This window comes from Corvus hawaiiensis, chromosome Z (genome assembly GCF_020740725.1).
Source record: "Corvus hawaiiensis isolate bCorHaw1 chromosome Z, bCorHaw1.pri.cur, whole genome shotgun sequence".
Classification (NCBI taxonomy): domain Eukaryota; kingdom Metazoa; phylum Chordata; class Aves; order Passeriformes; family Corvidae; genus Corvus; species Corvus hawaiiensis.
The window spans coordinates 16923046-16947244 of NC_063255.1; the positions used below are offsets into that span (position 1 = coordinate 16923046).

The following is a 24199-nucleotide window of genomic DNA, read 5'->3' on the forward strand; positions in this document are numbered from 1 at the left end:
AGTGGCATAAATAAGTGAATAAATAAATAAATAAATAAATGAATAAATAAGTAGAGAGAGTCCTTTGTCCAAATCGATGGGAGAGGCTGTATGAATGGAGGCGCAGCGGTAGCAGGCTGCGGGTGCCGTGCGGTTGTTGCAGCCGTGTCTGTTGTCCCAGGAGAGGGGAGGCGTGAGGCACGGGGGTGGGTTTGGGGCGTCGGTGTGGGAGCGTGGCGGGAGGCACGTGGATGTGGGTCGGTGTGTGGGGGTGGGTGTTTGCGCTAGCGGCGCATGGTGCGGGTGAGGTTGTGGAGGTGCTGTAAAGAGGTGCGAGCTTCGAGGCGGACGTGGTCCCAGGCGCAGGCGCTGTGGTTGTGGGCGTGGAGGAAGAGGTGGATGTCCCTGAAGTACTTGTTGATGGTGAGCAGCGGGTTGCGTGGTCCTTTGAAGAGCGTGGCGTTGTCAGGGAGGCATTGCTCGAGTTGGTGGATGTGGTGCTGGAGTTTGTTGAGGAGGTCGTTGCGAGCCTGGCTGTGCCAGTGCTGGCGGGTGCTGTTGGTGCCGAGGGTGCGGAAGAGGTGCTGGAGGATGCGTAGGGCGGTGGCGGCGGCTTGGTGCGGGCGGAGGTTGCTGTGGAGCAGGGTGTCGGGGAAGAAGGGCGGCTCTTGGAGGTGGCAGGGCTGTGCGTAGCTGGGAGCCACGTCCTGGAGGAGGCGGAGTGCGTCGCCGGGGAAGGTGTCGTCGTGTGTCCAGAGCTGTTGGCAGGCGAGGGTGGTGGCGAGAGCCGTGAGGAGGAGCAGGAGTGCCGGGGCGGCGTGCGGCAGGCGTGGCTGTGGGGCGTTGGGCGCAGCCATGGTGGGTCTGTGGGTGCTGTGGGGTGGTGCTGGGCAGGAGGCTGGTGAGGCTCGGCGCTGGTGCTGGCGGTGGCTGTGCTTGGGGTGCTGCCGGGTGTGCGGCTTTGTATCGCGGCAGCTTTCCCTTCATCGTTTTCTGATTGCTGGGAGTTTCTGCCCGTGGTTTCCAGTCAGGGCTGGTGGCTGTGGTGGTCTCGGGGCAGTGGTTTGTTGGGGTGTCCGTGGTTGGGGACTGTGGTGGCAGTGGGGTGGCAGTAGTGGGTGAGTGGGGTTATGAAAGCGCTGGGTCGGAGGCGTCGGGTCAGCTGTGTCAGGGAGGGTTGTTGGGTGTTCTTGGTCAGCTGCGGGGCCAGCTGCAGGGCCTGTGCTGTGCAGCTGAAGTTTCTCTTTGTGCCCAAGCGTCTTTTCCACCTGCAATGCCCTGGTGGTGGCTGTGGTCACTTTTCCTTTCACTTTGTGGCTTGCCTTTATTTTCCTCTTAGGCAGTGTTTTCCTTTTGTGCTTGCAAGGGATGAGCAGTGACGTCAGTGGGCCGGGCCTGGGGATGCCCCTCTTGCAGCAAGGGCCCGGGGGCAGTGGCAGTGAACAAGGGCGTGTGTGTGGGTGTGAGCGTTGGAGGCCTGGAGGTGTTCTTGCATGGAGGGGGCCTCGCTGCAGTCTTGGAAGCTGAGGAGGCAGGGCAACAAGACATTAAAAAATAGGCTTGAGTGAAGAAGGATTAGGAAGAAAGGAGGAGCTTTGGTGCTGCTGTGTTGCTTGCTCTGTGTCTGTTGTCCCATGTGTTTGGCCCCAGAGTGAGGGCATGGTTGTGTTTTCCCTGCTTTGGTGGAGGCGGCAGGCAGAGAACAAAATGAGACTGTCCCCCGTGCGGCAAAATGTGTTGTGTTTTGGGATTGCCAGAGCCCTGCCCCGGAGCAGTGGTGTCCTGTTCCGGGCTCTTTAGTCCATGGGAGGTGTGGAGATCTTGGAGGGGCTGGCCGGCCCTGTAGACGCAGAGGGGACCGGAGCGCATCACTTGTGAGAAAGGCTGAGGGAGCTGGGCCCGGCCCGTTCAAGTGAAGTAGAGAAGACTTGGCAGTAGTTTCAGATGCCTTTGCACAAACACACGTAATATGGGGAAGAACGAAGAGGAGTTGAGGGCGTAGGCATGCCTGCGTGGGCATGATCTCCCTGGCCTCGTGGAGACATTGTGGGATTGCTCCTATGAGTGGGGCATTGGATTGGAAGGTTTTAGACGCCTGGGAAAAGAGGGTGTGGAGGCGAGGCGGGGTTTAGCTGTGTGTGTTTCAGTGAGCAAGTGGAAAGTATGGAAATGTTCCTGGGTTAGGACGAGGAGCCATTGGAGAGCTTGTGGGTCCAGGTTAAGGGGGAACCAGAGACACGGGATGTTGGAGTGGCTGGGGTCCGGTACAGGCCCATCGAGCCGGGAGGATGGAGTGGACGAAGCCCCGTATAGCCGGATGGTAGTGGTTTTGCGTTTGCAAGCCCTGGGCCTCAGTGGGGTTTTGAAGCACAGCGATATCTTTTGGAGAGGCAACGTGGCAGGACTCCGGCCACGTGGGAGGTTTCTGGAATGTGTCAGTGACAAGTCCCTTGCGCAAGTGACTGAGGAGCCAGCAAGGACAGAGGCCGTGTGCTCACCAGTAGGAGGAGCTGGTGGGGAATACGATGCTCCAAGGCAGCCTTGGCTGCAGTGACCACGGGATGTTGGAGTAGGAGATCCTCGGGATAGTGAGCCGGTCAGCCAGTGAACTCCCTGGCCCGGACTTGAGAGAGCAGACTTTGGGCTCTTCAAGGATGTACTTGACAGAGTGCCAGATGATAGAGGCCTGGAGGACAGAGGGGCCCCAGGATGTGGCTGAGTTTCAAGGATCCCCTTCCTCCAAGCTGAGGAGTGATGCATTTGAAGCAGGGGGAACTGGTGCGAAAACGCCAGGAGGCATCCACGGATGGCTAGGGAGCTGCTGGGCAAACTGTGATCAAAAAGAGAAAGTTTCAGGAAGCGGGAAGGAGGACAGGTGGCCTGAAAGGAACACAGGGAAAGGGTACGGTAAGCTAGAGACAAGGTTAGGCTTGCCAAGGCCCCTTTGGAACTGAGTCTGGCCAGGGCTGTCAAGGGTGGGAGGGCAGGCTTCGCTAGATCTCTTGCAAGCAAAAGAACGTTAGCGATAATGTGCGTAAGGAAAGGGGAGACGTGGCCGTCCTGGGCAAAGAGAACGCTGAGGTTCTCAGCAACGTCTGTGCGTCCCTCTTCAGTGCGAGTGCTCCAGCCACACTGCCCAAGTTGCAGAAGGCAAAGGCAGGGAGCCCTGCGTGAAGAATGAAGAGCCCAAGGCCACTGTAGGAGAGGCTGAGGTTTGAGACCATCTTAGGAACCTGAACATGCGCAAGTCCGTGGGACATGAAGAGATTCATTAGCGGGTCCTTAGGGAACTGTCAGATGGAGTTGCTAGGCCAGCCTGGATCATATTTGAAAAATGGTGTCTTGTCAGCTGAAGTCCCTGATACCTGTGGAGGAGGGGAAGTATAGCCCTTGTTTTTAAAACGGGGAGAGCAGAAGAGCACGGGAATACGAAGCAGTCGGTCTGACCTCCGTGCCAGGCAAGACGATGGCACTGCTTCTGCTGGAACCTCAGCTGAGGCGTCTGGAAAGCAAAGAGGTGATAGGTAACAGGCAGCGTGGCTTTCCAAAGGGGAAAGTTGCCATTCCTGGCAATTTTGGTAACCATCTGTGGGTAGGGCTACAGCGTTGGTGGATGGGGGCAGAGCGCGTGACCTGGTCTGCCTGGACTTGTGCAAAGTGTTTGACGCCGTCCCGCACAACGTCCTTCTCTCTAAGTCAGAGAGCCATGGATTGGATGGATGGATTGGATGGATTGGATGGATGGATTGGATGGATGGATGGATGGATGGAGCACTCTGTGGATAAAGCAGATGAGCTGCAGTGGTGCTTTCCAGCCGTCTCCTGTCTTTATTTTTGTGGTTCTGTGGTGTTGGGCAAATGCTGGGAATGTTTTTCCAAAGAGGTTGCTGCACAAACCTGCTTGGGCAGGTGGCAGTGAGAAGAGTGGGTAGGGGCTGTGCGGAGCCCTTTCTGGAGCCGGGCTGGGAGTAGAGGAGTAGGTGTTGAGTAGAGGTGGCTTTCCGCCGGCCGAAAGGCTGAGTTTGCAGAGTTAGTGAGACGAGAGGCAGCGGCAAGTGTTTTGTCAGAGGTCTTTATTTTCAGTGGCATAAATAAGTGAATAAATAAATAAATAAATAAATGAATAAATAAGTAGAGAGAGTCCTTTGTCCAAATCGATGGGAGAGGCTGTATGAATGGAGGCGCAGCGGTAGCAGGCTGCGGGTGCCGTGCGGTTGTTGCAGCCGTGTCTGTTGTCCCAGGAGAGGGGAGGCGTGAGGCACGGGGGTGGGTTTGGGGCGTCGGTGTGGGAGCGTGGCGGGAGGCACGTGGATGTGGGTCGGTGTGTGGGGGTGGGTGTTTGCGCTAGCGGCGCATGGTGCGGGTGAGGTTGTGGAGGTGCTGTAAAGAGGTGCGAGCTTCGAGGCGGACGTGGTCCCAGGCGCAGGCGCTGTGGTTGTGGGCGTGGAGGAAGAGGTGGATGTCCCTGAAGTACTTGTTGATGGTGAGCAGCGGGTTGCGTGGTCCTTTGAAGAGCGTGGCGTTGTCAGGGAGGCATTGCTCGAGTTGGTGGATGTGGTGCTGGAGTTTGTTGAGGAGGTCGTTGCGAGCCTGGCTGTGCCAGTGCTGGCGGGTGCTGTTGGTGCCGAGGGTGCGGAAGAGGTGCTGGAGGATGCGTAGGGCGGTGGCGGCGGCTTGGTGCGGGCGGAGGTTGCTGTGGAGCAGGGTGTCGGGGAAGAAGGGCGGCTCTTGGAGGTGGCAGGGCTGTGCGTAGCTGGGAGCCACGTCCTGGAGGAGGCGGAGTGCGTCGCCGGGGAAGGTGTCGTCGTGTGTCCAGAGCTGTTGGCAGGCGAGGGTGGTGGCGAGAGCCGTGAGGAGGAGCAGGAGTGCCGGGGCGGCGTGCGGCAGGCGTGGCTGTGGGGCGTTGGGCGCAGCCATGGTGGGTCTGTGGGTGCTGTGGGGTGGTGCTGGGCAGGAGGCTGGTGAGGCTCGGCGCTGGTGCTGGCGGTGGCTGTGCTTGGGGTGCTGCCGGGTGTGCGGCTTTGTATCGCGGCAGCTTTCCCTTCATCGCTTTCTGATTGCTGGGAGTTTCTGCCCGTGGTTTCCAGTCAGGGCTGGTGGCTGTGGTGGTCTCGGGGCAGTGGTTTGTTGGGGTGTCCGTGGTTGGGGACTGTGGTGGCAGTGGGGTGGCAGTAGTGGGTGAGTGGGGTTATGAAAGCGCTGGGTCGGAGGCGTCGGGTCAGCTGTGTCAGGGAGGGTTGTTGGGTGTTCTTGGTCAGCTGCGGGGCCAGCTGCAGGGCCTGTGCTGTGCAGCTGAAGTTTCTCTTTGTGCCCAAGCGTCTTTTCCACCTGCAATGCCCTGGTGGTGGCTGTGGTCACTTTTCCTTTCACTTTGTGGCTTGCCTTTATTTTCCTCTTAGGCAGTGTTTTCCTTTTGTGCTTGCAAGGGATGAGCAGTGACGTCAGTGGGCCGGGCCTGGGGATGCCCCTCTTGCAGCAAGGGCCCGGGGGCAGTGGCAGTGAACAAGGGCGTGTGTGTGGGTGTGAGCGTTGGAGGCCTGGAGGTGTTCTTGCATGGAGGGGGCCTCGCTGCAGTCTTGGAAGCTGAGGAGGCAGGGCAACAAGACATTAAAAAATAGGCTTGAGTGAAGAAGGATTAGGAAGAAAGGAGGAGCTTTGGTGCTGCTGTGTTGCTTGCTCTGTGTCTGTTGTCCCATGTGTTTGGCCCCAGAGTGAGGGCATGGTTGTGTTTTCCCTGCTTTGGTGGAGGCGGCAGGCAGAGAACAAAATGAGACTGTCCCCCGTGCGGCAAAATGTGTTGTGTTTTGGGATTGCCAGAGCCCTGCCCCGGAGCAGTGGTGTCCTGTTCCGGGCTCTTTAGTCCATGGGAGGTGTGGAGATCTTGGAGGGGCTGGCCGGCCCTGTAGACGCAGAGGGGACCGGAGCGCATCACTTGTGAGAAAGGCTGAGGGAGCTGGGCCCGGCCCGTTCAAGTGAAGTAGAGAAGACTTGGCAGTAGTTTCAGATGCCTTTGCACAAACACACGTAATATGGGGAAGAACGAAGAGGAGTTGAGGGCGTAGGCATGCCTGCGTGGGCATGATCTCCCTGGCCTCGTGGAGACATTGTGGGATTGCTCCTATGAGTGGGGCATTGGATTGGAAGGTTTTAGACGCCTGGGAAAAGAGGGTGTGGAGGCGAGGCGGGGTTTAGCTGTGTGTGTTTCAGTGAGCAAGTGGAAAGTATGGAAATGTTCCTGGGTTAGGACGAGGAGCCATTGGAGAGCTTGTGGGTCCAGGTTAAGGGGGAACCAGAGACACGGGATGTTGGAGTGGCTGGGGTCCGGTACAGGCCCATCGAGCCGGGAGGATGGAGTGGACGAAGCCCCGTATAGCCGGATGGTAGTGGTTTTGCGTTTGCAAGCCCTGGGCCTCAGTGGGGTTTTGAAGCACAGCGATATCTTTTGGAGAGGCAACGTGGCAGGACTCCGGCCACGTGGGAGGTTTCTGGAATGTGTCAGTGACAAGTCCCTTGCGCAAGTGACTGAGGAGCCAGCAAGGACAGAGGCCGTGTGCTCACCAGTAGGAGGAGCTGGTGGGGAATACGATGCTCCAAGGCAGCCTTGGCTGCAGTGACCACGGGATGTTGGAGTAGGAGATCCTCGGGATAGTGAGCCGGTCAGCCAGTGAACTCCCTGGCCCGGACTTGAGAGAGCAGACTTTGGGCTCTTCAAGGATGTACTTGACAGAGTGCCAGATGATAGAGGCCTGGAGGACAGAGGGGCCCCAGGATGTGGCTGAGTTTCAAGGATCCCCTTCCTCCAAGCTGAGGAGTGATGCATTTGAAGCAGGGGGAACTGGTGCGAAAACGCCAGGAGGCATCCACGGATGGCTAGGGAGCTGCTGGGCAAACTGTGATCAAAAAGAGAAAGTTTCAGGAAGCGGGAAGGAGGACAGGTGGCCTGAAAGGAACACAGGGAAAGGGTACGGTAAGCTAGAGACAAGGTTAGGCTTGCCAAGGCCCCTTTGGAACTGAGTCTGGCCAGGGCTGTCAAGGGTGGGAGGGCAGGCTTCGCTAGATCTCTTGCAAGCAAAAGAATGTTAGCGATAATGTGCGTAAGGAAAGGGGAGACGTGGCCGTCCTGGGCAAAGAGAACGCTGAGGTTCTCAGCAACGTCTGTGCGTCCCTCTTCAGTGCGAGTGCTCCAGCCACACTGCCCAAGTTGCAGAAGGCAAATGCAGGGAGCCCTGCGTGAAGAATGAAGAGCCCAAGGCCACTGTAGGAGAGGCTGAGGTTTGAGACCATCTTAGGAACCTGAACATGCGCAAGTCCGTGGGACATGAAGAGATTCATTAGCGGGTCCTTAGGGAACTGTCAGATGGAGTTGCTAGGCCAGCCTGGATCATATTTGAAAAATGGTGTCTTGTCAGCTGAAGTCCCTGATACCTGTGGAGGAGGGGAAGTATAGCCCTTGTTTTTAAAACGGGGAGAGCAGAAGAGCACGGGAATACGAAGCAGTCGGTCTGACCTCCGTGCCAGGCAAGACGATGGCACTGCTTCTGCTGGAACCTCAGCTGAGGCGTCTGGAAAGCAAAGAGGTGATAGGTAACAGGCAGCGTGGCTTTCCAAAGGGGAAAGTTGCCATTCCTGGCAATTTTGGTAACCATCTGTGGGTAGGGCTACAGCGTTGGTGGATGGGGGCAGAGCGCGTGACCTGGTCTGCCTGGACTTGTGCAAAGTGTTTGACGCCGTCCCGCACAACGTCCTTCTCTCTAAGTCAGAGAGCCATGGATTGGATGGATTGGATGGATGGATTGGATGGATGGATTGGATGGATGGATGGATGGATGGAGCACTCTGTGGATAAAGCAGATGAGCTGCAGTGGTGCTTTCCAGCCGTCTCCTGTCTTTATTTTTGTGGTTCTGTGGTGTTGGGCAAATGCTGGGAATGTTTTTCCAAAGAGGTTGCTGCACAAACCTGCTTGGGCAGGTGGCAGTGAGAAGAGTGGGTAGGGGCTGTGCGGAGCCCTTTCTGGAGCCGGGCTGGGAGTAGAGGAGTAGGTGTTGAGTAGAGGTGGCTTTCCGCCGGCCGAAAGGCTGAGTTTGCAGAGTTAGTGAGACGAGAGGCAGCGGCAAGTGTTTTGTCAGAGGTCTTTATTTTCAGTGGCATAAATAAGTGAATAAATAAATAAATAAATAAATGAATAAATAAGTAGAGAGAGTCCTTTGTCCAAATCGATGGGAGAGGCTGTATGAATGGAGGCGCAGCGGTAGCAGGCTGCGGGTGCCGTGCGGTTGTTGCAGCCGTGTCTGTTGTCCCAGGAGAGGGGAGGCGTGAGGCACGGGGGTGGGTTTGGGGCGTCGGTGTGGGAGCGTGGCGGGAGGCACGTGGATGTGGGTCGGTGTGTGGGGGTGGGTGTTTGCGCTAGCGGCGCATGGTGCGGGTGAGGTTGTGGAGGTGCTGTAAAGAGGTGCGAGCTTCGAGGCGGACGTGGTCCCAGGCGCAGGCGCTGTGGTTGTGGGCGTGGAGGAAGAGGTGGATGTCCCTGAAGTACTTGTTGATGGTGAGCAGCGGGTTGCGTGGTCCTTTGAAGAGCGTGGCGTTGTCAGGGAGGCATTGCTCGAGTTGGTGGATGTGGTGCTGGAGTTTGTTGAGGAGGTCGTTGCGAGCCTGGCTGTGCCAGTGCTGGCGGGTGCTGTTGGTGCCGAGGGTGCGGAAGAGGTGCTGGAGGATGCGTAGGGCGGTGGCGGCGGCTTGGTGCGGGCGGAGGTTGCTGTGGAGCAGGGTGTCGGGGAAGAAGGGCGGCTCTTGGAGGTGGCAGGGCTGTGCGTAGCTGGGAGCCACGTCCTGGAGGAGGCGGAGTGCGTCGCTGGGGAAGGTGTCGTCGTGTGTCCAGAGCTGTTGGCAGGCGAGGGTGGTGGCGAGAGCCGTGAGGAGGAGCAGGAGTGCCGGGGCGGCGTGCGGCAGGCGTGGCTGTGGGGCGTTGGGCGCAGCCATGGTGGGTCTGTGGGTGCTGTGGGGTGGTGCTGGGCAGGAGGCTGGTGAGGCTCGGCGCTGGTGCTGGCGGTGGCTGTGCTTGGGGTGCTGCCGGGTGTGCGGCTTTGTATCGCGGCAGCTTTCCCTTCATCGCTTTCTGATTGCTGGGAGTTTCTGCCCGTGGTTTCCAGTCAGGGCTGGTGGCTGTGGTGGTCTCGGGGCAGTGGTTTGTTGGGGTGTCCGTGGTTGGGGACTGTGGTGGCAGTGGGGTGGCAGTAGTGGGTGAGTGGGGTTATGAAAGCGCTGGGTCGGAGGCGTCGGGTCAGCTGTGTCAGGGAGGGTTGTTGGGTGTTCTTGGTCAGCTGCGGGGCCAGCTGCAGGGCCTGTGCTGTGCAGCTGAAGTTTCTCTTTGTGCCCAAGCGTCTTTTCCACCTGCAATGCCCTGGTGGTGGCTGTGGTCACTTTTCCTTTCACTTTGTGGCTTGCCTTTATTTTCCTCTTAGGCAGTGTTTTCCTTTTGTGCTTGCAAGGGATGAGCAGTGACGTCAGTGGGCCGGGCCTGGGGATGCCCCTCTTGCAGCAAGGGCCCGGGGGCAGTGGCAGTGAACAAGGGCGTGTGTGTGGGTGTGAGCGTTGGAGGCCTGGAGGTGTTCTTGCATGGAGGGGGCCTCGCTGCAGTCTTGGAAGCTGAGGAGGCAGGGCAACAAGACATTAAAAAATAGGCTTGAGTGAAGAAGGATTAGGAAGAAAGGAGGAGCTTTGGTGCTGCTGTGTTGCTTGCTCTGTGTCTGTTGTCCCATGTGTTTGGCCCCAGAGTGAGGGCATGGTTGTGTTTTCCCTGCTTTGGTGGAGGCGGCAGGCAGAGAACAAAATGAGACTGTCCCCCGTGCGGCAAAATGTGTTGTGTTTTGGGATTGCCAGAGCCCTGCCCCGGAGCAGTGGTGTCCTGTTCCGGGCTCTTTAGTCCATGGGAGGTGTGGAGATCTTGGAGGGGCTGGCCGGCCCTGTAGACGCAGAGGGGACCAGAGCGCATCACTTGTGAGAAAGGCTGAGGGAGCTGGGCCCGGCCCGTTCAAGTGAAGTAGAGAAGACTTGGCAGTAGTTTCAGATGCCTTTGCACAAACACACGTAATATGGGGAAGAACGAAGAGGAGTTGAGGGCGTAGGCATGCCTGCGTGGGCATGATCTCCCTGGCCTCGTGGAGACATTGTGGGATTGCTCCTATGAGTGGGGCATTGGATTGGAAGGTTTTAGACGCCTGGGAAAAGAGGGTGTGGAGGCGAGGCGGGGTTTAGCTGTGTGTGTTTCAGTGAGCAAGTGGAAAGTATGGAAATGTTCCTGGGTTAGGACGAGGAGCCATTGGAGAGCTTGTGGGTCCAGGTTAAGGGGGAACCAGAGACACGGGATGTTGGAGTGGCTGGGGTCCGGTACAGGCCCATCGAGCCGGGAGGATGGAGTGGACGAAGCCCCGTATAGCCGGATGGTAGTGGTTTTGCGTTTGCAAGCCCTGGGCCTCAGTGGGGTTTTGAAGCACAGCGATATCTTTTGGAGAGGCAACGTGGCAGGACTCCGGCCACGTGGGAGGTTTCTGGAATGTGTCAGTGACAAGTCCCTTGCGCAAGTGACTGAGGAGCCAGCAAGGACAGAGGCCGTGTGCTCACCAGTAGGAGGAGCTGGTGGGGAATACGATGCTCCAAGGCAGCCTTGGCTGCAGTGACCACGGGATGTTGGAGTAGGAGATCCTCGGGATAGTGAGCCGGTCAGCCAGTGAACTCCCTGGCCCGGACTTGAGAGAGCAGACTTTGGGCTCTTCAGGATGTACTTGACAGAGTGCCAGATGATAGAGGCCTGGAGGACAGAGGGGCCCCAGGATGTGGCTGAGTTTCAAGGATCCCCTTCCTCCAAGCTGAGGAGTGATGCATTTGAAGCAGGGGGAACTGGTGCGAAAACGCCAGGAGGCATCCACGGATGGCTAGGGAGCTGCTGGGCAAACTGTGATCAAAAAGAGAAAGTTTCAGGAAGCGGGAAGGAGGACAGGTGGCCTGAAAGGAACACAGGGAAAGGGTACGGTAAGCTAGAGACAAGGTTAGGCTTGCCAAGGCCCCTTTGGAACTGAGTCTGGCCAGGGCTGTCAAGGGTGGGAGGGCAGGCTTCGCTAGATCTCTTGCAAGCAAAAGAATGTTAGCGATAATGTGCGTAAGGAAAGGGGAGACGTGGCCGTCCTGGGCAAAGAGAACGCTGAGGTTCTCAGCAACGTCTGTGCGTCCCTCTTCAGTGCGAGTGCTCCAGCCACACTGCCCAAGTTGCAGAAGGCAAATGCAGGGAGCCCTGCGTGAAGAATGAAGAGCCCAAGGCCACTGTAGGAGAGGCTGAGGTTTGAGACCATCTTAGGAACCTGAACATGCGCAAGTCCGTGGGACATGAAGAGATTCATTAGCGGGTCCTTAGGGAACTGTCAGATGGAGTTGCTAGGCCAGCCTGGATCATATTTGAAAAATGGTGTCTTGTCAGCTGAAGTCCCTGATACCTGTGGAGGAGGGGAAGTATAGCCCTTGTTTTTAAAACGGGGAGAGCAGAAGAGCACGGGAATACGAAGCAGTCGGTCTGACCTCCGTGCCAGGCAAGACGATGGCACTGCTTCTGCTGGAACCTCAGCTGAGGCGTCTGGAAAGCAAAGAGGTGATAGGTAACAGGCAGCGTGGCTTTCCAAAGGGGAAAGTTGCCATTCCTGGCAATTTTGGTAACCATCTGTGGGTAGGGCTACAGCGTTGGTGGATGGGGGCAGAGCGCGTGACCTGGTCTGCCTGGACTTGTGCAAAGTGTTTGACGCCATCCCGCACAACGTCCTTCTCTCTAAGTCAGAGAGCCATGGATTGGATGGATGGACTGGATGGATTGGATGGATGGATGGATGGAGCACTCTGTGGATAAAGCAGATGAGCTGCAGTGGTGCTTTCCAGCCGTCTCCTGTCTTTATTTTTGTGGTTCTGTGGTGTTGGGCAAATGCTGGGAATGTTTTTCCAAAGAGGTTGCTGCACAAACCTGCTTGGGCAGGTGGCAGTGAGAAGAGTGGGTAGGGGCTGTGCGGAGCCCTTTCTGGAGCCGGGCTGGGAGTAGAGGAGTAGGTGTTGAGTAGAGGTGGCTTTCCGCCGGCCGAAAGGCTGAGTTTGCAGAGTTAGTGAGACGAGAGGCAGCGGCAAGTGTTTTGTCAGAGGTCTTTATTTTCAGTGGCATAAATAAGTGAATAAATAAATAAATAAATAAATGAATAAATAAGTAGAGAGAGTCCTTTGTCCAAATCGATGGGAGAGGCTGTATGAATGGAGGCGCAGCGGTAGCAGGCTGCGGGTGCCGTGCGGTTGTTGCAGCCGTGTCTGTTGTCCCAGGAGAGGGGAGGCGTGAGGCACGGGGGTGGGTTTGGGGCGTCGGTGTGGGAGCGTGGCGGGAGGCACGTGGATGTGGGTCGGTGTGTGGGGGTGGGTGTTTGCGCTAGCGGCGCATGGTGCGGGTGAGGTTGTGGAGGTGCTGTAAAGAGGTGCGAGCTTCGAGGCGGACGTGGTCCCAGGCGCAGGCGCTGTGGTTGTGGGCGTGGAGGAAGAGGTGGATGTCCCTGAAGTACTTGTTGATGGTGAGCAGCGGGTTGCGTGGTCCTTTGAAGAGCGTGGCGTTGTCAGGGAGGCATTGCTCGAGTTGGTGGATGTGGTGCTGGAGTTTGTTGAGGAGGTCGTTGCGAGCCTGGCTGTGCCAGTGCTGGCGGGTGCTGTTGGTGCCGAGGGTGTGGAAGAGGTGCTGGAGGATGCGTAGGGCGGTGGCGGCGGCTTGGTGCGGGCGGAGGTTGCTGTGGAGCAGGGTGTCGGGGAAGAAGGGCGGCTCTTGGAGGTGGCAGGGCTGTGCGTAGCTGGGAGCCACGTCCTGGAGGAGGCGGAGTGCGTCGCCGGGGAAGGTGTCGTCGTGTGTCCAGAGCTGTTGGCAGGCGAGGGTGGTGGCGAGAGCCGTGAGGAGGAGCAGGAGTGCCGGGGCGGCGTGCGGCAGGCGTGGCTGTGGGGCGTTGGGCGCAGCCATGGTGGGTCTGTGGGTGCTGTGGGGTGGTGCTGGGCAGGAGGCTGGTGAGGCTCGGCGCTGGTGCTGGCGGTGGCTGTGCTTGGGGTGCTGCCGGGTGTGCGGCTTTGTATCGCGGCAGCTTTCCCTTCATCGCTTTCTGATTGCTGGGAGTTTCTGCCCGTGGTTTCCAGTCAGGGCTGGTGGCTGTGGTGGTCTCGGGGCAGTGGTTTGTTGGGGTGTCCGTGGTTGGGGACTGTGGTGGCAGTGGGGTGGCAGGAGTGGGTGAGTGGGGTTATGAAAGCGCTGGGTCGGAGGCGTCGGGTCAGCTGTGTCAGGGAGGGTTGTTGGGTGTTCTTGGTCAGCTGCGGGGCCAGCTGCAGGGCCTGTGCTGTGCAGCTGAAGTTTCTCTTTGTGCCCAAGCGTCTTTTCCACCTGCAATGCCCTGGTGGTGGCTGTGGTCACTTTTCCTTTCACTTTGTGGCTTGCCTTTATTTTCCTCTTAGGCAGTGTTTTCCTTTTGTGCTTGCAAGGGATGAGCAGTGACGTCAGTGGGCCGGGCCTGGGGATGCCCCTCTTGCAGCAAGGGCCCGGGGGCAGTGGCAGTGAACAAGGGCGTGTGTGTGGGTGTGAGCGTTGGAGGCCTGGAGGTGTTCTTGCATGGAGGGGGCCTCGCTGCAGTCTTGGAAGCTGAGGAGGCAGGGCAACAAGACATTAAAAAATAGGCTTGAGTGAAGAAGGATTAGGAAGAAAGGAGGAGCTTTGGTGCTGCTGTGTTGCTTGCTCTGTGTCTGTTGTCCCATGTGTTTGGCCCCAGAGTGAGGGCATGGTTGTGTTTTCCCTGCTTTGGTGGAGGCGGCAGGCAGAGAACAAAATGAGACTGTCCCCCGTGCGGCAAAATGTGTTGTGTTTTGGGATTGCCAGAGCCCTGCCCCGGAGCAGTGGTGTCCTGTTCCGGGCTCTTTAGTCCATGGGAGGTGTGGAGATCTTGGAGGGGCTGGCCGGCCCTGTAGACGCAGAGGGGACCGGAGCGCATCACTTGTGAGAAAGGCTGAGGGAGCTGGGCCCGGCCCGTTCAAGTGAAGTAGAGAAGACTTGGCAGTAGTTTCAGATGCCTTTGCACAAACACACGTAATATGGGGAAGAACGAAGAGGAGTTGAGGGCGTAGGCATGCCTGCGTGGGCATGATCTCCCTGGCCTCGTGGAGACATTGTGGGATTGCTCCTATGAGTGGGGCATTGGATTGGAAGGTTTTAGACGCCTGGGAAAAGAGGGTGTGGAGGCGAGGCGGGGTTTAGCTGTGTGTGTTTCAGTGAGCAAGTGGAAAGTATGGAAATGTTCCTGGGTTAGGACGAGGAGCCATTGGAGAGCTTGTGGGTCCAGGTTAAGGGGGAACCAGAGACACGGGATGTTGGAGTGGCTGGGGTCCGGTACAGGCCCATCGAGCCGGGAGGATGGAGTGGACGAAGCCCCGTATAGCCGGATGGTAGTGGTTTTGCGTTTGCAAGCCCTGGGCCTCAGTGGGGTTTTGAAGCACAGCGATATCTTTTGGAGAGGCAACGTGGCAGGACTCCGGCCACGTGGGAGGTTTCTGGAATGTGTCAGTGACAAGTCCCTTGCGCAAGTGACTGAGGAGCCAGCAAGGACAGAGGCCGTGTGCTCACCAGTAGGAGGAGCTGGTGGGGAATACGATGCTCCAAGGCAGCCTTGGCTGCAGTGACCACGGGATGTTGGAGTAGGAGATCCTCGGGATAGTGAGCCGGTCAGCCAGTGAACTCCCTGGCCCGGACTTGGGAGAGCAGACTTTGGGCTCTTCAAGGATGTACTTGACAGAGTGCCAGATGATAGAGGCCTGGAGGACAGAGGGGCCCCAGGATGTGGCTGAGTTTCAAGGATCCCCTTCCTCCAAGCTGAGGAGTGATGCATTTGAAGCAGGGGGAACTGGTGCGAAAACGCCAGGAGGCATCCACGGATGGCTAGGGAGCTGCTGGGCAAACTGTGATCAAAAAGAGAAAGTTTCAGGAAGCGGGAAGGAGGACAGGTGGCCTGAAAGGAACACAGGGAAAGGGTACGGTAAGCTAGAGACAAGGTTAGGCTTGCCAAGGCCCCTTTGGAACTGAGTCTGGCCAGGGCTGTCAAGGGTGGGAGGGCAGGCTTCGCTAGATCTCTTGCAAGCAAAAGAATGTTAGCGATAATGTGCGTAAGGAAAGGGGAGACGTGGCCGTCCTGGGCAAAGAGAACGCTGAGGTTCTCAGCAACGTCTGTGCGTCCCTCTTCAGTGCGAGTGCTCCAGCCACACTGCCCAAGTTGCAGAAGGCAAATGCAGGGAGCCCTGCGTGAAGAATGAAGAGCCCAAGGCCACTGTAGGAGAGGCTGAGGTTTGAGACCATCTTAGGAACCTGAACATGCGCAAGTCCGTGGGACATGAAGAGATTCATTAGCGGGTCCTTAGGGAACTGTCAGATGGAGTTGCTAGGCCAGCCTGGATCATATTTGAAAAATGGTGTCTTGTCAGCTAAGTCCCTGATACCTGTGGAGGAGGGGAAGTATAGCCCTTGTTTTTAAAACGGGGAGAGCAGAAGAGCACGGGAATACGAAGCAGTCGGTCTGACCTCCGTGCCAGGCAAGACGATGGCACTGCTTCTGCTGGAACCTCAGCTGAGGCGTCTGGAAAGCAAAGAGGTGATAGGTAACAGGCAGCGTGGCTTTCCAAAGGGGAAAGTTGCCATTCCTGGCAATTTTGGTAACCATCTGTGGGTAGGGCTACAGCGTTGGTGGATGGGGGCAGAGCGCGTGACCTGGCCTGCCTGGACTTGTGCAAAGTGTTTGACGCCGTCCCGCACAACGTCCTTCTCTCTAAGTCAGAGAGCCATGGATTGGATGGATGGACTGGATGGATTGGATGGATGGATGGATGGAGCACTCTGTGGATAAAGCAGATGAGCTGCAGTGGTGCTTTCCAGCCGTCTCCTGTCTTTATTTTTGTGGTTCTGTGGTGTTGGGCAAATGCTGGGAATGTTTTTCCAAAGAGGTTGCTGCACAAACCTGCTTGGGCAGGTGGCAGTGAGAAGAGTGGGTAGGGGCTGTGCGGAGCCCTTTCTGGAGCCGGGCTGGGAGTAGAGGAGTAGGTGTTGAGTAGAGGTGGCTTTCCGCCGGCCGAAAGGCTGAGTTTGCAGAGTTAGTGAGACGAGAGGCAGCGGCAAGTGTTTTGTCAGAGGTCTTTATTTTCAGTGGCATAAATAAGTGAATAAATAAATAAATAAATAAATGAATAAATAAGTAGAGAGAGTCCTTTGTCCAAATCGATGGGAGAGGCTGTATGAATGGAGGCGCAGCGGTAGCAGGCTGCGGGTGCCGTGCGGTTGTTGCAGCCGTGTCTGTTGTCCCAGGAGAGGGGAGGCGTGAGGCACGGGGGTGGGTTTGGGGCGTCGGTGTGGGAGCGTGGCGGGAGGCATGTGGATGTGGGTCGGTGTGTGGGGGTGGGTGTTTGCGCTAGCGGCGCATGGTGCGGGTGAGGTTGTGGAGGTGCTGTAAAGAGGTGCGAGCTTCGAGGCGGACGTGGTCCCAGGCGCAGGCGCTGTGGTTGTGGGCGTGGAGGAAGAGGTGGATGTCCCTGAAGTACTTGTTGATGGTGAGCAGCGGGTTGCGTGGTCCTTTGAAGAGCGTGGCGTTGTCAGGGAGGCATTGCTCGAGTTGGTGGATGTGGTGCTGGAGTTTGTTGAGGAGGTCGTTGCGAGCCTGGCTGTGCCAGTGCTGGCGGGTGCTGTTGGTGCCGAGGGTGCGGAAGAGGTGCTGGAGGATGCGTAGGGCGGTGGCGGCGGCTTGGTGCGGGCGGAGGTTGCTGTGGAGCAGGGTGTCGGGGAAGAAGGGCGGCTCTTGGAGGTGGCAGGGCTGTGCGTAGCTGGGAGCCACGTCCTGGAGGAGGCGGAGTGCGTCGCCGGGGAAGGTGTCGTCGTGTGTCCAGAGCTGTTGGCAGGCGAGGGTGGTGGCGAGAGCCGTGAGGAGGAGCAGGAGTGCCGGGGCGGCGTGCGGCAGGCGTGGCTGTGGGGCGTTGGGCGCAGCCATGGTGGGTCTGTGGGTGCTGTGGGGTGGTGCTGGGCAGGAGGCTGGTGAGGCTCGGCGCTGGTGCTGGCGGTGGCTGTGCTTGGGGTGCTGCCGGGTGTGCGGCTTTGTATCGCGGCAGCTTTCCCTTCATCGCTTTCTGATTGCTGGGAGTTTCTGCCCGTGGTTTCCAGTCAGGGCTGGTGGCTGTGGTGGTCTCGGGGCAGTGGTTTGTTGGGGTGTCCGTGGTTGGGGACTGTGGTGGCAGTGGGGTGGCAGTAGTGGGTGAGTGGGGTTATGAAAGCGCTGGGTCGGAGGCGTCGGGTCAGCTGTGTCAGGGAGGGTTGTTGGGTGTTCTTGGTCAGCTGCGGGGCCAGCTGCAGGGCCTGTGCTGTGCAGCTGAAGTTTCTCTTTGTGCCCAAGCGTCTTTTCCACCTGCAATGCCCTGGTGGTGGCTGTGGTCACTTTTCCTTTCACTTTGTGGCTTGCCTTTATTTTCCTCTTAGGCAGTGTTTTCCTTTTGTGCTTGCAAGGGATGAGCAGTGACGTCAGTGGGCCGGGCCTGGGGATGCCCCTCTTGCAGCAAGGGCCCGGGGGCAGTGGCAGTGAACAAGGGCGTGTGTGTGGGTGTGAGCGTTGGAGGCCTGGAGGTGTTCTTGCATGGAGGGGGCCTCGCTGCAGTCTTGGAAGCTGAGGAGGCAGGGCAACAAGACATTAAAAAATAGGCTTGAGTGAAGAAGGATTAGGAAGAAAGGAGGAGCTTTGGTGCTGCTGTGTTGCTTGCTCTGTGTCTGTTGTCCCATGTGTTTGGCCCCAGAGTGAGGGCATGGTTGTGTTTTCCCTGCTTTGGTGGAGGCGGCAGGCAGAGAACAAAATGAGACTGTCCCCCGTGCGGCAAAATGTGTTGTGTTTTGGGATTGCCAGAGCCCTGCCCCGGAGCAGTGGTGTCCTGTTCCGGGCTCTTTAGTCCATGGGAGGTGTGGAGATCTTGGAGGGGCTGGCCGGCCCTGTAGACGCAGAGGGGACCGGAGCGCATCACTTGTGAGAAAGGCTGAGGGAGCTGGGCCCGGCCCGTTCAAGTGAAGTAGAGAAGACTTGGCAGTAGTTTCAGATGCCTTTGCACAAACACACGTAATATGGGGAAGAACGAAGAGGAGTTGAGGGCGTAGGCATGCCTGCGTGGGCATGATCTCCCTGGCCTCGTGGAGACATTGTGGGATTGCTCCTATGAGTGGGGCATTGGATTGGAAGGTTTTAGACGCCTGGGAAAAGAGGGTGTGGAGGCGAGGCGGGGTTTAGCTGTGTGTGTTTCAGTGAGCAAGTGGAAAGTATGGAAATGTTCCTGGGTTAGGACGAGGAGCCATTGGAGAGCTTGTGGGTCCAGGTTAAGGGGGAACCAGAGACACGGGATGTTGGAGTGGCTGGGGTCCGGTACAGGCCCATCGAGCCGGGAGGATGGAGTGGACGAAGCCCCGTATAGCCGGATGGTAGTGGTTTTGCGTTTGCAAGCCCTGGGCCTCAGTGGGGTTTTGAAGCACAGCGATATCTTTTGGAGAGGCAACGTGGCAGGACTCCGGCCACGTGGGAGGTTTCTGGAATGTGTCAGTGACAAGTCCCTTGCGCAAGTGACTGAGGAGCCAGCAAGGACAGAGGCCGTGTGCTCACCAGTAGGAGGAGCTGGTGGGGAATACGATGCTCCAAGGCAGCCTTGGCTGCAGTGACCACGGGATGTTGGAGTAGGAGATCCTCGGGATAGTGAGCCGGTCAGCCAGTGAACTCCCTGGCCCGGACTTGAGAGAGCAGACTTTGGGCTCTTCAAGGATGTACTTGACAGAGTGCCAGATGATAGAGGCCTGGAGGACAGAGGGGCCCCAGGATGTGGCTGAGTTTCAAGGATCCCCTTCCTCCAAGCTGAGGAGTGATGCATTTGAAGCAGGGGGAACTGGTGCGAAAACGCCAGGAGGCATCCACGGATGGCTAGGGAGCTGCTGGGCAAACTGTGATCAAAAAGAGAAAGTTTCAGGAAGCGGGAAGGAGGACAGGTGGCCTGAAAGGAACACAGGGAAAGGGTACGGTAAGCTAGAGACAAGGTTAGGCTTGCCAAGGCCCCTTTGGAACTGAGTCTGGCCAGGGCTGTCAAGGGTGGGAGGGCAGGCTTCGCTAGATCTCTTGCAAGCAAAAGAATGTTAGCGATAATGTGCGTAAGGAAAGGGGAGACGTGGCCGTCCTGGGCAAAGAGAACGCTGAGGTTCTCAGCAACGTCTGTGCGTCCCTCTTCAGTGCGAGTGCTCCAGCCACACTGCCCAAGTTGCAGAAGGCAAATGCAGGGAGCCCTGCGTGAAGAATGAAGAGCCCAAGGCCACTGTAGGAGAGGCTGAGGTTTGAGACCATCTTAGGAACCTGAACATGCGCAAGTCCGTGGGACATGAAGAGATTCATTAGCGGGTCCTTAGGGAACTGTCAGATGGAGTTGCTAGGCCAGCCTGGATCATATTTGAAAAATGGTGTCTTGTCAGCTGAAGTCCCTGATACCTGTGGAGGAGGGGAAGTATAGCCCTTGTTTTTAAAACGGGGAGAGCAGAAGAGCACGGGAATACGAAGCAGTCGGTCTGACCTCCGTGCCAGGCAAGACGATGGCACTGCTTCTGCTGGAACCTCAGCTGAGGCGTCTGGAAAGCAAAGAGGTGATAGGTAACAGGCAGCGTGGCTTTCCAAAGGGGAAAGTTGCCATTCCTGGCAATTTTGGTAACCATCTGTGGGTAGGGCTACAGCGTTGGTGGATGGGGGCAGAGCGCGTGACCTGGTCTGCCTGGACTTGTGCAAAGTGTTTGACGCCGTCCCGCACAACGTCCTTCTCTCTAAGTCAGAGAGCCATGGATTGGATGGATTGGATGGATGGATTGGATGGATGGATTGGATGGATGGATGGATGGATGGAGCACTCTGTGGATAAAGCAGATGAGCTGCAGTGGTGCTTTCCAGCCGTCTCCTGTCTTTATTTTTGTGGTTCTGTGGTGTTGGGCAAATGCTGGGAATGTTTTTCCAAAGAGGTTGCTGCACAAACCTGCTTGGGCAGGTGGCAGTGAGAAGAGTGGGTAGGGGCTGTGCGGAGCCCTTTCTGGAGCCGGGCTGGGAGTAGAGGAGTAGGTGTTGAGTAGAGGTGGCTTTCCGCCGGCCGAAAGGCTGAGTTTGCAGAGTTAGTGAGACGAGAGGCAGCGGCAAGTGTTTTGTCAGAGGTCTTTATTTTCAGTGGCATAAATAAGTGAATAAATAAATAAATAAATAAATGAATAAATAAGTAGAGAGAGTCCTTTGTCCAAATCGATGGGAGAGGCTGTATGAATGGAGGCGCAGCGGTAGCAGGCTGCGGGTGCCGTGCGGTTGTTGCAGCCGTGTCTGTTGTCCCAGGAGAGGGGAGGCGTGAGGCACGGGGGTGGGTTTGGGGCGTCGGTGTGGGAGCGTGGCGGGAGGCACGTGGATGTGGGTCGGTGTGTGGGGGTGGGTGTTTGCGCTAGCGGCGCATGGTGCGGGTGAGGTTGTGGAGGTGCTGTAAAGAGGTGCGAGCTTCGAGGCGGACGTGGTCCCAGGCGCAGGCGCTGTGGTTGTGGGCGTGGAGGAAGAGGTGGATGTCCCTGAAGTACTTGTTGATGGTGAGCAGCGGGTTGCGTGGTCCTTTGAAGAGCGTGGCGTTGTCAGGGAGGCATTGCTCGAGTTGGTGGATGTGGTGCTGGAGTTTGTTGAGGAGGTCGTTGCGAGCCTGGCTGTGCCAGTGCTGGCGGGTGCTGTTGGTGCCGAGGGTGCGGAAGAGGTGCTGGAGGATGCGTAGGGCGGTGGCGGCGGCTTGGTGCGGGCGGAGGTTGCTGTGGAGCAGGGTGTCGGGGAAGAAGGGCGGCTCTTGGAGGTGGCAGGGCTGTGCGTAGCTGGGAGCCACGTCCTGGAGGAGGCGGAGTGCGTCGCTGGGGAAGGTGTCGTCGTGTGTCCAGAGCTGTTGGCAGGCGAGGGTGGTGGCGAGAGCCGTGAGGAGGAGCAGGAGTGCCGGGGCGGCGTGCGGCAGGCGTGGCTGTGGGGCGTTGGGCGCAGCCATGGTGGGTCTGTGGGTGCTGTGGGGTGGTGCTGGGCAGGAGGCTGGTGAGGCTCGGCGCTGGTGCTGGCGGTGGCTGTGCTTGGGGTGCTGCCGGGTGTGCGGCTTTGTATCGCGGCAGCTTTCCCTTCATCGCTTTCTGATTGCTGGGAGTTTCTGCCCGTGGTTTCCAGTCAGGGCTGGTGGCTGTGGTGGTCTCGGGGCAGTGGTTTGTTGGGGTGTCCGTGGTTGGGGACTGTGGTGGCAGTGGGGTGGCAGTAGTGGGTGAGTGGGGTTATGAAAGCGCTGGGTCGGAGGCGTCGGGTCAGCTGTGTCAGGGAGGGTTGTTGGGTGTTCTTGGTCAGCTGCGGGGCCAGCTGCAGGGCCTGTGCTGTGCAGCTGAAGTTTCTCTTTGTGCCCAAGCGTCTTTTCCACCTGCAATGCCCTGGTGGTGGCTGTGGTCACTTTTCCTTTCACTTTGTGGCTTGCCTTTATTTTCCTCTTAGGCAGTGTTTTCCTTTTGTGCTTGCAAGGGATGAGCAGTGACGTCAGTGGGCCGGGCCTGGGGATGCCCCTCTTGCAGCAAGGGCCCGGGGGCAGTGGCAGTGAACAAGGGCGTGTGTGTGGGTGTGAGCGTTGGAGGCCTGGAGGTGTTCTTGCATGGAGGGGGCCTCGCTGCAGTCTTGGAAGCTGAGGAGGCAGGGCAACAAGACATTAAAAAATAGGCTTGAGTGAAGAAGGATTAGGAAGAAAGGAGGAGCTTTGGTGCTGCTGTGTTGCTTGCTCTGTGTCTGTTGTCCCATGTGTTTGGCCCCAGAGTGAGGGCATGGTTGTGTTTTCCCTGCTTTGGTGGAGGCGGCAGGCAGAGAACAAAATGAGACTGTCCCCCGTGCGGCAAAATGTGTTGTGTTTTGGGATTGCCAGAGCCCTGCCCCGGAGCAGTGGTGTCCTGTTCCGGGCTCTTTAGTCCATGGGAGGTGTGGAGATCTTGGAGGGGCTGGCCGGCCCTGTAGACGCAGAGGGGACCAGAGCGCATCACTTGTGAGAAAGGCTGAGGGAGCTGGGCCCGGCCCGTTCAAGTGAAGTAGAGAAGACTTGGCAGTAGTTTCAGATGCCTTTGCACAAACACACGTAATATGGGGAAGAACGAAGAGGAGTTGAGGGCGTAGGCATGCCTGCGTGGGCATGATCTCCCTGGCCTCGTGGAGACATTGTGGGATTGCTCCTATGAGTGGGGCATTGGATTGGAAGGTTTTAGACGCCTGGGAAAAGAGGGTGTGGAGGCGAGGCGGGGTTTAGCTGTGTGTGTTTCAGTGAGCAAGTGGAAAGTATGGAAATGTTCCTGGGTTAGGACGAGGAGCCATTGGAGAGCTTGTGGGTCCAGGTTAAGGGGGAACCAGAGACACGGGATGTTGGAGTGGCTGGGGTCCGGTACAGGCCCATCGAGCCGGGAGGATGGAGTGGACGAAGCCCCGTATAGCCGGATGGTAGTGGTTTTGCGTTTGCAAGCCCTGGGCCTCAGTGGGGTTTTGAAGCACAGCGATATCTTTTGGAGAGGCAACGTGGCAGGACTCCGGCCACGTGGGAGGTTTCTGGAATGTGTCAGTGACAAGTCCCTTGCGCAAGTGACTGAGGAGCCAGCAAGGACAGAGGCCGTGTGCTCACCAGTAGGAGGAGCTGGTGGGGAATACGATGCTCCAAGGCAGCCTTGGCTGCAGTGACCACGGGATGTTGGAGTAGGAGATCCTCGGGATAGTGAGCCGGTCAGCCAGTGAACTCCCTGGCCCGGACTTGAGAGAGCAGACTTTGGGCTCTTCAGGATGTACTTGACAGAGTGCCAGATGATAGAGGCCTGGAGGACAGAGGGGCCCCAGGATGTGGCTGAGTTTCAAGGATCCCCTTCCTCCAAGCTGAGGAGTGATGCATTTGAAGCAGGGGGAACTGGTGCGAAAACGCCAGGAGGCATCCACGGATGGCTAGGGAGCTGCTGGGCAAACTGTGATCAAAAAGAGAAAGTTTCAGGAAGCGGGAAGGAGGACAGGTGGCCTGAAAGGAACACAGGGAAAGGGTACGGTAAGCTAGAGACAAGGTTAGGCTTGCCAAGGCCCCTTTGGAACTGAGTCTGGCCAGGGCTGTCAAGGGTGGGAGGGCAGGCTTCGCTAGATCTCTTGCAAGCAAAAGAATGTTAGCGATAATGTGCGTAAGGAAAGGGGAGACGTGGCCGTCCTGGGCAAAGAGAACGCTGAGGTTCTCAGCAACGTCTGTGCGTCCCTCTTCAGTGCGAGTGCTCCAGCCACACTGCCCAAGTTGCAGAAGGCAAATGCAGGGAGCCCTGCGTGAAGAATGAAGAGCCCAAGGCCACTGTAGGAGAGGCTGAGGTTTGAGACCATCTTAGGAACCTGAACATGCGCAAGTCCGTGGGACATGAAGAGATTCATTAGCGGGTCCTTAGGGAACTGTCAGATGGAGTTGCTAGGCCAGCCTGGATCATATTTGAAAAATGGTGTCTTGTCAGCTGAAGTCCCTGATACCTGTGGAGGAGGGGAAGTATAGCCCTTGTTTTTAAAACGGGGAGAGCAGAAGAGCACGGGAATACGAAGCAGTCGGTCTGACCTCCGTGCCAGGCAAGACGATGGCACTGCTTCTGCTGGAACCTCAGCTGAGGCGTCTGGAAAGCAAAGAGGTGATAGGTAACAGGCAGCGTGGCTTTCCAAAGGGGAAAGTTGCCATTCCTGGCAATTTTGGTAACCATCTGTGGGTAGGGCTACAGCGTTGGTGGATGGGGGCAGAGCGCGTGACCTGGTCTGCCTGGACTTGTGCAAAGTGTTTGACGCCATCCCGCACAACGTCCTTCTCTCTAAGTCAGAGAGCCATGGATTGGATGGATGGACTGGATGGATTGGATGGATGGATGGATGGAGCACTCTGTGGATAAAGCAGATGAGCTGCAGTGGTGCTTTCCAGCCGTCTCCTGTCTTTATTTTTGTGGTTCTGTGGTGTTGGGCAAATGCTGGGAATGTTTTTCCAAAGAGGTTGCTGCACAAACCTGCTTGGGCAGGTGGCAGTGAGAAGAGTGGGTAGGGGCTGTGCGGAGCCCTTTCTGGAGCCGGGCTGGGAGTAGAG

At 57.6% G+C, this 24199-nt stretch overlaps 7 protein-coding genes across 11 annotated transcripts in view; 1 reads left to right on the forward strand and 6 right to left on the reverse strand.

The window, feature by feature from the left end:
• UBAP2 (ubiquitin associated protein 2) overlaps positions 1-24199 on the forward strand; it is a 175699-nt gene that overhangs the window by 72285 nt on the left and 79215 nt on the right. The gene's annotated exons all lie outside the window — the stretch shown is intronic.
• On the reverse strand, positions 190-836 carry LOC125320086 (interferon-like). Its single transcript, XM_048292068.1, has one exon. It carries the CDS (start codon positions 834-836, stop codon positions 264-266), a length of 573 nt encoding a protein of 190 aa, XP_048148025.1. The 3' UTR covers positions 190-263.
• LOC125320087 (interferon-like) lies at positions 4250-4896 on the reverse strand. Its single transcript, XM_048292070.1, has one exon. The coding sequence runs from the start codon at positions 4894-4896 to the stop codon at positions 4324-4326; it is 573 nt and encodes a 190-aa protein (XP_048148027.1). The 3' UTR covers positions 4250-4323.
• LOC125320083 (interferon-like) lies at positions 8310-8956 on the reverse strand. The gene has a single exon (XM_048292065.1). It carries the CDS (start codon positions 8954-8956, stop codon positions 8384-8386), a length of 573 nt encoding a protein of 190 aa, XP_048148022.1. The 3' UTR covers positions 8310-8383.
• On the reverse strand, positions 12352-12998 carry LOC125320074 (interferon-like). The gene has a single exon (XM_048292056.1). It carries the CDS (start codon positions 12996-12998, stop codon positions 12426-12428), a length of 573 nt encoding a protein of 190 aa, XP_048148013.1. The 3' UTR covers positions 12352-12425.
• On the reverse strand, positions 16437-17040 carry LOC125320085 (interferon-like). The gene has a single exon (XM_048292067.1). The coding sequence runs from the start codon at positions 17038-17040 to the stop codon at positions 16468-16470; it is 573 nt and encodes a 190-aa protein (XP_048148024.1). The 3' UTR covers positions 16437-16467.
• On the reverse strand, positions 20454-21100 carry LOC125320084 (interferon-like). Its single transcript, XM_048292066.1, has one exon. It carries the CDS (start codon positions 21098-21100, stop codon positions 20528-20530), a length of 573 nt encoding a protein of 190 aa, XP_048148023.1. The 3' UTR covers positions 20454-20527.

Bases quoted from the DNA above. Each gene is read 5' to 3' on its own strand.
- LOC125320087 (XM_048292070.1), bottom strand. From the start codon at position 4,896: ATGGCTGCGCCCAACGCCCCACAGCCACGCCTGCCGCACGCCGCCCCG.
- LOC125320083 (XM_048292065.1), bottom strand. From the start codon at position 8,956: ATGGCTGCGCCCAACGCCCCACAGCCACGCCTGCCGCACGCCGCCCCG.
- LOC125320074 (XM_048292056.1), bottom strand. From the start codon at position 12,998: ATGGCTGCGCCCAACGCCCCACAGCCACGCCTGCCGCACGCCGCCCCG.
- LOC125320084 (XM_048292066.1), bottom strand. From the start codon at position 21,100: ATGGCTGCGCCCAACGCCCCACAGCCACGCCTGCCGCACGCCGCCCCG.
- LOC125320085 (XM_048292067.1), bottom strand. From the start codon at position 17,040: ATGGCTGCGCCCAACGCCCCACAGCCACGCCTGCCGCACGCCGCCCCG.
- LOC125320086 (XM_048292068.1), bottom strand. From the start codon at position 836: ATGGCTGCGCCCAACGCCCCACAGCCACGCCTGCCGCACGCCGCCCCG.